Source organism: Pristiophorus japonicus, chromosome 5 (genome assembly GCF_044704955.1).
Source record: "Pristiophorus japonicus isolate sPriJap1 chromosome 5, sPriJap1.hap1, whole genome shotgun sequence".
NCBI classification, from domain to species: Eukaryota; Metazoa; Chordata; class Chondrichthyes; family Pristiophoridae; genus Pristiophorus; species Pristiophorus japonicus.
In genome coordinates this window covers 163,598,955-163,611,899 of record NC_091981.1, presented here as the reverse complement: position 1 = coordinate 163,611,899, position 12,945 = coordinate 163,598,955, and the positions used below count along the sequence as shown (strand labels likewise).

The following is a 12,945-nucleotide window of genomic DNA, read 5'->3' as shown; positions in this document are numbered from 1 at the left end:
TATCTTTGACGATGTTGCGTGTCGCTATGTGGCTTTCATTGTAACATTTCTCCACTTCAGTGACAGGATTACGCAGTGGGATCATCAGCCAACTGGCAAGGCCATATCCCTTATCCCCCAGCATCCAACCGTGACCTTCTGGCTGATTGAAAAACAGGTCAGGGATAGCACTCTCACGTAGGATGTGCGCATCATGGATGCTGCCAGGAAATGTAGCATTTACGGTCATGATTATTTGCTTGTGGTCACCAACAAGCTGCACATTTAGGGAGTGGAATCCCTTTCTGTTACGAAACACCTCCGTATTCTTTAAGGGGGCTTTCAGGGCAACGTGCGTGCAGTCTATTGCTCCCTGCACCTTGGGGAAGTTTGCTATTTGAGAAACCCAAAGCTCTCCCGGTCTGTGCCTCTCTGGTCATAGGGAAGCTTATAAAGTCCATCCTGCAAGCGTAAAGGGCTTCAGTCACCTGCTGAATGAATGCTGCAGTGTGTGGCGTGCTGAGAGATATGACAAACGTTGCCAGCTGAAGCCTGAAAAGATCCCGATGCGTAGAAGGCTAGGACTGCAGTAACCTTCACCTCAACAGACAGTGCGGTTCTAATTGTGCTGGAAGGCTACAGATCCCTCTTGATGAGCTGGCAAATCTCATCGATGATCTCCTTCTGGAAGCGCAGCCTCCTTAGACACGCGTTTTTAGACAAGTTGAGGTAAGATTGCCTTTTTGTACCTTCGTTGGCTGTACGCTCGCCTCCTGTGTCTACACATTTCTCTGCCACCTCTTTGATTGATCTCTTCAGAAACCAGCTTGTGAGCAGTTACGAGTAATGGCGCAGAAAGCATAGGCCCCATCACTATCAATAATTATTTTCAATTGCTATAAATGAATTTTTCGCTAAAGAATGTGAATCTATTAAACTACTCTCTCTATACAAGCCCCAGTCTAACACTAGGCCCCCTTCAATAAAAATAATTATTTTCAATAGGTATAAATGAAACTTTCACTAAAAAAATGCCTAATCCACTAGACTACTATTAGTAAAATTAAATATAATTAAAAATCTGAGTAGATTTATCTATACAGGATCCATAAATCACTCAACCATCTAAGCACAATTTTTGGGCTGTCTCCCCACTTCCTCCGATCTTCAAAATGGCGCCCGTAGTGTCCATTCCCTTCTGTAAGGCCTGGGATAAGCAACTATTTCTCAGGGATGTTTTCGGCCTTCCATCAGCCCGGCCTTGTGCTGGTGATGTGCCAAAAGTTGAGATGGGCCTTGTGTGGGCGATCAGCTCGGCGAAGTGAGCTGAAACTTGGGGGCTTATTTTTCCGGTGATATTTCTGGCCTAGTTGCCACTTTTTCCTCAAAGTGGGCGATAGAGGTCAGTTTTGGGCGATAGATGGGCGATGTGAAGTGGAAAGTCTAGCCCAAAGTTCTCACACACAATTGGTTCTTTAAAAATGGCCGAATGCAGACCGGGAGGTGCACTGGACATGCGTGCCCATAACAGTCACGTAAAAAATGTTTTTTTCGCTCATGCGCAGAAGAGGGGCATCATTTTTTTCGGCACAGACACTAGACTCCACCCCCCGAAGCTAAAGGACAGATTTTAAAAATTACAACGGGAAAACTTGCAAGCTATTTTTCTGGAGTAAATCGGAGCCAAAAAAAGCAGGCTTAACTCTTGTAATACGCCAAAAAACGGCATTGGGGAAAATTGAGCTCTTTATTTTTGAAATCTAAAAGCCTTTCCACAAATTCTTACTGATGGAAGATAATTCAATATGCTTTGTAGTGCAAGCACATCAACTGAACTTTACAACCTCAGGCTTTCCAGCTTGCTTCCCTATCCCTAAGCCAGTGAGCCCTTTGTGAAAAGTGGCTTTGCCAACAAAATAAAAGTCATCCTTTTAAAAAAAAAAATCTGCAATACATCACATGCCAGTCAAAACAGTCACACTGAAGCACTCCTGAGTATGAGAAATACCAGCACGGTAGAACTTCAATAGCCCAATTGGACTATTTTATTCCAAAGCATGCTTTGACTTTTTCCAATGGAGCTGCACAATGCAAGCAAAATGCTTCTGCTACAGAAAAAAAAAAAGTGGGCTCTGATGTTTAAAAGTAGTTCTACACAACTAGGAGAGACTTCTGCTTTCAGTGGCTGAAATAATGAGACAACTGAATTGCTACGGTAGGGTCAAGTTAAAACCTCAGAATATGTCATATCGATGACTAATGGCCACTGATCAGCTAATCTGATTATCCAACTTTAATTATAAATTCACAACAGTAAAACTGGCTACAATTTTCTCTATGTTTTTGACTGAAGAATACTTTTTAAAAAATATATAAAATGAGGAATCTGGCCCTCATATTACTTGCTTTATTAGTTTCTTGTTTTGAATTGAACATATTTTAAACAATTCAAGAACTGTATTTTTTTTTTTTTTACACAGTGCTATTAATACCAGTTTGTATATTTTGCTGAATTCCCTTTTGACAAGTAAAGCTAGTTTCATAAACATTGACGACCACTGTCAATTACAGGTTAACATTAGACCATAAACACACAACTTCCTGAGTGGCCTGACCCCACTGCCTCCTCCAAGACATTTCCTCTTAGATCAGCAACAGCCAGGAGAAAAACAAAACTTCATGGTGCTCATGTGATGTGAAAATCAGAAAGGTCAAATCCAGTACAAGTAGGCCTATTAAATGTCTCCTCCCATTCCCCACTCAGCCATACTAAACAATCTGGGGGGAAAAAAAATGGGTCTTTCCAGTACAGTGCAGCAGTTTTCTACTAATACACATATATAACTGTACTATTGAAGCTCAATGCTGGACCTGTGCTAAAAGCAACAAACAGCAAAGCAGGAGCAACAGATCTTGACAATTTAAGAAAGTTTATGCAAACTTAGCATTTAACAGTCAGAGTACGTACATGTAGCTACAATTCACGGAACTATTTTTTCAGTTTATAATGCATAAACTATTTCTATTTAACTTATTGTGGCTCAGCAGCAGAAGTCAAGAGTTTTGGTGGGCAGTTCAGTGGTGATCTTATCCCGAGATGGTGGAATATCTTAACTGCTGCTTTCTCCGTAAAATTCCATTTTGTGCTACTGCAGTGTTCAAAGTAAGTCTACGTGTCATTAACATCTCAATTTCGCAAAAGAGGCATGGTGAGTATTGATTTTGTTTTGCAGCTGTCTAGTAGTCTCAAACGAACAGCGCAAGTTTGAAATGTTTGCAGTCTTAGCAGCAATATCAAAGTTTATGCTAAGGCCTTAGCAATGCTACAGGAGGGTAACATTTCACTCACTGATCCATGAAGTTTAATCACCAAGCATCTAAAATTCAACTACAATCATGTGGATTTCAAAGTTCAATGTTTCAGTATCTTTTGCATGCTAGAACGGTGAAATATTAGTTATCTTGCCACCAAGTTCAGTGCCAGGGTGACAAAGAATTTCACACACTCTGCCAGGCTCCCCCTTGTTGATAAGTGTTCTGTACAAAACAGATTTTAGTTGTATCAATGTTTCGATGCATTTTATCTCTTTCTGTGCAGCTTTTCTTTAATACAATTTGGCTATTTTTTTTAGGTGATCATAAGTCAACTGAAACATTGTATTTTCCTTTTACATTTTATTGGGGCTGAAATTGCGGTCAGAGGCTTCCTGCGGGCAATTGCCTCCGACCCGAAATATTTCTATGAAAGTACCTGGTGGTCCGGGAGGAGCCTGTGATTCTATTGGGAAGGCCTTCTCTTCCTGCGCTGCGAAGTGCGCTCCCGTCCTCCAAGTTCCCACGCAGAAGATGGAGTCACGTGTGACTGCTCAGCCAATCAGGTACTGTATTCCACAGCTTTCCCATTAATAGCAATGAGAACTCCGTATCTACAAGTTCTCATTGCTATTAAATGGGGGGGAAAAAACAATAAACATAATAAAAAATAAATGACAGGCTTCACATAATTAAAATTAAAGTTATTAAATATCTTGGAGAAAAGAAATTGAGTTTTTTAAAAAATTTTAATTATGATTAAAAATAAATGTAACATAGTGGGCAGGGTTTTTTTTAAAAACAAGAAAGTGTTTACTTTCTAAATTTAATTTAATTATATTTGTGTATGTTTTTAAACGCTTTTTCAGGCGCAAGAATTTTGAGGACATTTGTTGGGCAAGGTATGGGTAAATACCGCAATCTTGCCCTTACAAATGTCCTCGCTCCCGGGATGCAGATCATCTGTCAAGCTCCAGGTTAACAGATCAGAAAAGCTGGTTTTCAACGCAGGCGCATTGTGCACTGAAAACCGGCTTTTCCTACGTCTTCCCGGGTCCATAGAAACTTCATACGGACCCAGGGAGGCTGGGATTTACAGGTCAATAACATCTTTTGATAATAGCATAAAATATTTAAAAGAAAAAATGCCTTTAACATCTAGTTTTCAATCTGGTCTTCTAGAAATACAATAAATTTAGTATAAATCATGTCCTACTGTTATACCAACCACAGAATGAGCAAGAATCCTCAACATTTGAGTACTCATGATATTCATCATCAATAGCTTCGTGCAACAACCAAATTTACTGACTGGGAAGTTGGATGCAATTTCTTCAAATGTAACAATAGAAAAATGGTTAACAGCAAATTAAAAATGTAGGAGTTGTGATTATAGGGCCCAAATTTGGCCCTCCGGTTTTTTCAGCGCACTTACGTGAGGTGCGCCGACTTTCTGCTCTCAAAACAGCGCCAAAAATATAATCGCCGTATTTTCCCCGCTCTGTGGATAGTCCTTGTGCTTGGCGTGGCAATCACAGTGGGGGGCGGTGCTAGGGCCTTGCAGCTAAAAGAGTGCCGGCAGGGGGGGCGGGGCTAGGGCCCAGCATGTGTAACAGTGCCGGCAGCGCATGTGCATTGGAGCATTCGCGCATGCGCCTGGGCGTCCCACCCATCCCCAGCCGAGTAGCCTTTCGCACCGGCATTGCTTTAGCATCAGACCCATTGCCCAGAGAAATAACTCTGCAATTGTTGAGTATGAGGGCACCTTGAATAGCTGACCACAGAATGGCTGCAGCCCTGAGAAGTATGCAGATAGAACTAAAGATTCAATCAAGCTCCTTCAATCTTAATCACTGGATTCAATTCAAGCAAATCTCATGCAACCTGATTTTAATTCTATGAATTACGACACTACCATTCAAATTTATAACCATTTCTGAAGTCCATACAAATGGTACATGCTGTTGGGAGTACATTTAATTGTCTCAGATGAGCTTTCATTTTTAAAAATGTACTTTTTTTTTTAAGTCTAGCACAGATGTTTTGGATTATTTCATGGCCTTTTTGTCAGCATTATTTATGATTTATTTTGAAGTGTCATGGCAACTATCAAAACTTACAAGTACATAATAGACTTTTACACTTAACACATTAAAGCTCCTGCAGCCTGTGTTCCCAGCCCCCCTCCCTCCTGCCAGCCCCCCTTTAAGTTCCCCCCTGCGAGCCCAGCCTGCTATGTCTTGTGTGTGGCCAGTTGACTGCTCTCCCGCCGGACTTCCCACCCACCACACCTTTCTCCGGCCAAGTGGCCTCTCGCACCGGCAGGCCTGCTGACTTCCCGGGCCTTGTATGAAGGTAGGACTTAACTCTTATTTTTTTTAAATTTATTATTGATAGTCATGAAGCATAAAAACTGTTGCTGAGAAGGTGTTTGGTGCTTTGCAAGGTCCTCTCCGCTTCCCCCTCCCCCATCTCTGGCTACCTGCGCTGATTTCTTAACTCTCCGCAAAGGTTTTCTGCTAGCCTAAGTTAGTTTGAAGCAACTATTAGCTGTCCAAACTGGCTTGAATGACCAAAACAGGCATAGGTGGCTGGTAACGCCCCCTTTTGGAAAAAAAAACGAAACTAAAAAAAAAGGAAAAAGTCTAACTAACTCACTTACACTGGCGCAAATTAAATGTGCAGAATGGGGATTTTTAAAGAAACTCCAGAAAAATCAAGTTGCTCCAAAACAAAACGGAGCAACTCCTAGGGAAATTTTGGCCAATTGTGTTTATGCTATTCCTAATAACCTGTTAAAAGATGATCGCAGAAAATAGAGCTGGGAGTGATATTTCACTATAGTGTTTCCTGACAGAAAAGCGGATATTTTACCCACTACTGAGGTCAGGCTGACCGGTCTATAATTCCCTGTTTTCTCTCTCCCTCCTTTTTTAAAAAGTGGGGTTACATTGGCTACCCTCCACTCGATAGGAACTGATCCAGAATCAATGGAATGTTGGAAAATGACTGTCAATGCATCCGCTATTTCCAAGGCCACCTCCTTAAGTACTCTGGGATGCAGTCCATCAGGCCCTGGGGATTTATCGGCCTTCAATCCCATCAATTTCCCCAACACAATTTCCCGACTAATAAAGATTTCCCTCAGTTCCTCCTCCTTACTAGACCCTCTGACCCCTTTTATATCCGGAAGGTTGTTTGTGTCCTCCTTAGTGAATACCGAACCAAAGTACTTGTTCAATTGGTCTGCCATTTCTTTGTTCCCCGTTATGACTTCCCCTGATTCTGACTGCAAGGGACCTACGTTTGTCTTTACTAACCTTTTTCTCTTTACATACCTATAGAAACTTTTGCAATCCGTCTTAATGTTCCCTGCAAGCTTCTTCGCATACTCCATTTTCCCTGCCCTAATCAAACCCTTTGTCCTCCTCTGCTGAGTTCTAAATTTCTCCCAGTCCCCGGGTTCGCTGCTATTTCTGGCAATTTGTATGCCACTTCCTTGGCTTTAATACTATCCCTGATTTCCCTAGATAGCCACAGTTGAGCCACCTTCCCTTTATTTTTACGCCAGACAGGAATGTACAATTGTTGTAATTCATCCATGCGGTCTCTAAATGTCTGCCATTGCCCATCCACAGTCAACCCCTTAAGTATCATTCGCCAATCTATCCTAGCCAATTCATGCCTCATACCGTCAAAGTTACCCTTCTTTAAGTTTTGGACCATGGTCTCTGAATTAACTGTTTCATTCTCCATCCTAATGCAGAATTCCACCATATTATGGTCACTCTTCCCCAAGGGGCCTCACACAATGAGATTGCTAATTAATCCTCTCTCATTACACAACACCCAGTCTAAGATGGCCTCCCCCCTAGTTGGTTCCTCGACATATTGGTCTAGAAAACCATCCCTTATGCACTCCAGGAAATCCTCCTCCACCGTATTGCTTCCAGTTTGGCTAGCCCAATCTATGTGCATATTAAAGTCACCCATTATAACTGCTGCACCTTTATTGCATGCACCCCTAATTTCCTGTTTGATGCCCTCTCCAACATCACAAGGATACTGCTGAGAAATGCAGTACTTTCTACAAAAAATTGTTCTACCTGTTCAACCTTCCTGCAGCATACAATAATCTAAATAGAGCTCAAAACACTTTTCCATACTCTACCTATTTTTCTCATCACTCACCAGCTTTGAACAATTTGAACAGATGGAGTTCCCAGCAAAGTATCTGGAAGCAGGTTGATTTCCTTCATGATATTCTAAAGTCGTACTGGAAGCTCTTGTCGCAGAAACGCAAAGGACGTCTTCTCACAACCATATGTGGAACCTAAGAGAACCAGTACTATTCAAGTCTACAGCAAAAGTGTCCTGATCAAAAATACTGTACAGATTTCCATGTAATCAAGGTTTCTCTTAAAATACCAGAGGGACAAGATATATGTCCTGAATAAAATACTCAACTTTTTTGATAATCTGAAATGGTGTTCTGCCAAGCATTCTTACACTACATGCCTCTACAGCATAACCTTGCTATAACGGGCACATATTCAGGAACGCATCTAAACATTGATACAAGTAAAATCTGTCTTGTATAGAACACTCATTAGGCTTATTCAACAAATGAAGCAGCTTGGAACACCTTCCAATTGTACTGCTCACACCATAAGCACAATTATTTGTCCGGAAATTCCAGTCAGCTGTATTCGCCGTTGGCCCCAAAGAAAGCTGCCCGCAGAGATGGCATGACGACTGTGGCGAGAAGTTTGCCTTTTTCAACATGCAAGTGATTTCAGTGCAATATAAATGGAGAAACCATAACGCGATCTACTGTGATGTCAAACTGTCTAAGCAGCCAATCACATTGCAGAATTCTCAGACAGAGAAGCAGGAAGTGAGAAATGCTTTTATCCCGACTTTTTAAAAAATGTTATAGAAAGCAAAACAAAGATTGGAGCTCTCATATGCAGATGTAGTAAACCCAAAATAAATATTAACAAACTTTTAAAAAATTGGCCTAGAAATTCAGTAGTTTGTGCCTCCCATTAGTACCACGACTTTTAGCGCAGACGCTGCACTGCTAATGACTCATTAAATTCCGCGGGACTTTACTGGCGGTGGTAACCCGTAGCGCCCTGCTTCGCTGCACCAACAATGACGATCGTCATCACCTTGTGCAGCACCCCATTATCGCCCCGGACCCTAAATTGGGTATAGGCCCGAGGTTGCGTCAGGCGATGCCAGCGACAGCTTCAGGGGACATGAACTGGCAAACTGCTCACGAGGCAATAGTTAATGGGGAAGTGTCGGACATTGAAAAAAAATGTTGCCTATTTTTTCCAACGCCTCGTTGCCGATTTGATCGTGGGGCCCATGCCGCGATCGGTCAGTTCGGCACCGATGGTCCATTGCTGATTTTGCAGCTAGGGCCCTTCCCTTTAATTAAAAGGAAGAGCCCCTCCTACGCGGCTGCGCTACGCGGCCCAGTGTGTAGCGCTGCGCCCCAATCCCTACCCATCCACCCCAGTAAGGAAGTGGAGCGCGTTATTTTGTGCCCCACTTCCTTTTGGGGGCGGCAACGAGAATTTAGGTGAACGGGGCGGGACTTCTGCACCTGGTTCAAAATATCCTGCCTCCCGGATGTTACCGCCCCGAATCAGGACGCAACCGAATTTTTCCATCTTTTTTTTTAAATTTCTTGAAAATTGTAATTATCATTATGGAGAAATCTAACACTTAACAAAATTAAAATTTGTGTTTTTCAGGGCCATTAAGTTTGTTAAGCTGTCAATTCGGGCACAGTGCAGCCAGTGTTGGAGCTGTGAATGACTGACCTCAAATTCAGCATTTAGATGCGCTACACCCTGAAGTTGCAGTCAGTTTCAAAGGAGTAATAACAGTGAATGCTATAGTTAACTGTTATTACCCACCGCCATACATATACTGGAACACAACTATGTAAATGCATTAACAAGATGAGATAAGAACACTTAAAAAAAAAAAGAGGGGATATATTAAATAAATAATCAAACAAAAAAAAAAAGAGGACAAATCCCCTGGTCCGGATGGATTGCATCCATGCATTTTAAAAGAATCTAAGGAAGAGATAGGAGGCCTGACTACACATATTTAATAATTGACACAGCTGCTTGCACTCAAAAAATGCTCCGATTGGCTCTCCATGATCACGTGACCCAATTGCTGATTGGTCCTCTTGGAGGATAAGACACACCCAGAAGGTTCTCTGGAATGTGTAATTGGAACCGCCCAGCCCAATTTCTGAGTGACTTTGCAAAGTGTCATTCTGACTTCAGACCCCAGACAGGAGAGCACTCCCCCATCCCAGCACAAGTTCCTGACTCCCGGCCAAAGTTCTTTACGCTCCCCCAGCCGTAGATCCCCCCACCGCCAGCCCACATTCCTTATCTGCTCTCACCCAACCCAAGTTCATGCCTGCCCACCAGCCCAAGTTACATAAGAACATAAGAATTAGGAACAGGAGTAGGCCATCTGGCCCCTCGAGCCTGCTCCGCCATTCAACAAGATCATGGCTGATCTGGCCATGGACTCAGCTCCACTTACCCGTCCGCTCCCCATAACCCTTAATAGTTAAAAATCTATCTATCTGTGATTTGAATACATTCAATGAGCTAGCCTCAACTGCTTCCTTGAGCAGAGAATTCCACAGATTCACAACCCTCTGGGAGAAGAAATTCCTTCTCGGCTCGGTTTTAAATTGGCTCCCCCGTATTTTGAGGCTGTGCCCCCTAGTTCTAGTCTCCCCGACCAGTGAAAACAACCTCTCTGCCTCTATCTTGTCTATCGCTTTCATTATTTTAAATGTTTCTATAAGATCACCCCTCACCCTTCTGAACTCCAACGAGTAAAGACCCAGTCTACTCAATCTATCATAAGGTAACCCCCTCATCTCCGGAATCAGCCTAGTGAATCGTCTCTGTACCCCCTCCAAAGCTAGTATATCCTTCCTTAAGTAAGGTGACCAAAACTGCACGCAGTACTCCAGGTGCAGAAGATAAGTTCCTTATCTTTCTCCCCCCTCCCCTAGCCCAAGTTCATGCCTCCACCCCAGTATCTTACCACCCCACCCAGCCCAAGTTCCTTACGCCCCCCTCCCCAACCAGCCTAAGTTCCTTATGCCCCTCCGGCCCAAGTTCCTTCCGCACCCCCTCCCCCCCCGGCCCAAGTTCCTTCCGCACCCCCCCGGCCCAAGTTCCTTCCGCACCCCCCTCCCCAAGTTCCTTCCGCACCCCCCTCCCCTCCGGCCCAAGTTCCTTCCGCCCCCCCCCGGCCCAAGTTCCTTACCCTTCCTCCCCCAGCCTAAATTCATACCCCCAGTCCCAGCACCTTGCTGCCCCAAGTTCCTTACCCCCCACTCCCCAAGTTCCTTAACCACACCCACCACCTCCCCCAGCCCATGTATACCACCCCCAGCCCAAGTTCCCCCTCCCCCTCCCCTAGCCCAAGTTCATGCCGCCATCCCAGTACCTTACCACCACATCCAGCCCAATTCCTTGCACCCCTCCACCAGCCCAAGTTCCTCATCACCCCCCCCCCCCCCCCCAAGCCCAAGTTCCTGACCTTACCACCCTCCCACCCCACCATAGATGGGGCACAGTGTGTGGGTCATGGATTAACAGGTTTATTGGGTATGAAGTGAATAGTGAGTGTGTCGTGACATATGGATTTCATCCACTCCACTGATGTGCCTTATCACAGATACACCAAGCTTTCCAAGAAATCAGGTGTGGGTGTAAAGGGGTTGGAAGAACGTGATCTTTCTTTCCCGAGATCCCTCTCTGCCTCACATAGCTTGTGAAGTTTTAACAAAAATCTTTTCTTGTCCTTGATCCATTGATGGGAGGACATTAAAAATAGAACCTTCAGATTATTACTTTTTTTTTAAATGACTAAACACTAACATACTCTTCAGTAAAGAACTGCTGGATGCTCCACTTCCCCAAAGTAACATTTAATTGGGATTTTTATTTTTAATTCTTAAACTATGCATAAATAATCATGTTTGTTTGAAGCAGATAGGTACATAATGTCAAATAGTTCAGAAACTGAGACATTTAAAGATCTTTAGACTTTCCATCTTGAAGATTCTCATGCTGTTTAACATTGTGGCATTGCTGAGAAAAATATAGATGTGCATTGCTTGTAATAAATAGCTTGGGACTGGCTTTTGCCTAGCGTTCAGCTAAATATGGCTCCTGCTGCAGCCAAGTATGCCACGAGCTCAGCTGTACATCATTTTGAAAGGAACAGTCGAACCTACCACCAAGGTCAGCATACAAACATGAACAATGCAATCTTATATTACTGTTACAGTAACTGTTTATTTTGTGCACAATAAAACACTAAAAACTTTTAGGAATTTCCAAATCCCCTAAAATAAACTCAAGGTTATTAAATCATTATGTTATGACATCTGGTGATGGCCACCTTTCTTGTTGCATTAATTTTATACCGGGGTTTATTTTGTTGCAAAACAATTCATAGGACCTTGATTAAAGCTTCGTATTCAAAAGCTTGGAACAATGAAGTTTACGATTAGTAGCAACTAAGAGAGCCAAAACATTAAACTGAACAGCCCAAATTCTCAAAAATCGATAAACAAAATTACTTGAAGTCTGAGGCAAAAATTGATATCAGTGTCTAGATTAGTTTACACTACTGAACAGAATTTCGTTCTTCAAGTGGTGCAGCTGACATTACTTCCAGGCAGGAGAAGCAATCCCACATCCCAGGAAAAAAAACATATAGGGTGGACCGAGTCACCCTACAAGGACCCACTGGGGAGAAGGGAAGTTAAATGGGATAGAGACCACCCTACCTGACATGGGGACCATCCCTCCAGGGAGTGGCGGCTGCAGGGCACAGGAACATCTTGTGGATGGGGTACACCCCCTGGGGAGAGGGGTAGGTCATGGGGATTGTGGACCCCGGGGAGGGGCAGGGGACGGGGGCCGTGGACCCCGGGGAGAGGGAGAGGGGCAGGGGACGGGGACGGGGGCCGTGGACCCCGGGGAGAGGGACCAGAAGTGGGGGTGACACGGGGAATAGGACCGCACAGCGAGCTCCAGCCACTTCCTTACCGAAGTCCAGGAACTGCTTCATGGAGAGCGGCGATGGCGAGAATCTGGAGAAATGCTCGAGCTGCCGGGGTACCTGGAGCCAACCCTTCCTCAGGCAGCGCACCATCTTCATGCTTCCCGCGAGCACCCGCTGATTGACAGGGAGAAGATCCAACCACAAATCGGGACTGGGAATTGCTCTTTTCCCATTGGACAAGTCGCTGCACCATCAGGTGTCCTTCTGCTGATTGGTTCCGAGGGCAGCCAATGGGAATTCCCGATAAACAAATGAATGCACATGGGGAGGAGGGAGTGGCAAGTTCAGCACCCAATAGGCGAAGGCGGCTGCTCATAATAAAGAGGACTAGGAAATATTTGTTAATTGCAATTCAAACATCCACATTGCAGTAAAGAATTCATCTCATTGCAGCCTCCTCCTTACCGACATCCAGGAACTGCCTCATGGAGGGCGGTGAATGCGAGAACTTGGAGAAATTCTCAAGCTGTCTGGCACTGGGGCTTCACGTTGTAGAATCATAAAAATAGAATCACA

At 43.9% G+C, this 12,945-nt stretch overlaps 1 protein-coding gene across 1 annotated transcript in view; it reads right to left on the bottom strand.

Annotated features, from left to right (window-relative positions):
- The window catches only part of pdk4 (pyruvate dehydrogenase kinase, isozyme 4), a 103,102-nt gene extending 90,577 nt beyond the window's left edge, over nucleotides 1–12,525 (bottom strand). The window contains 2 exon segments of the mRNA XM_070881058.1: nucleotides 7,483–7,624; nucleotides 12,414–12,525. Coding sequence (XP_070737159.1) covers nucleotides 7,483–7,624; nucleotides 12,414–12,525 — 254 coding nt within the window.
- Between the last annotated feature and the right edge of the window lie 420 nt (nucleotides 12,526–12,945).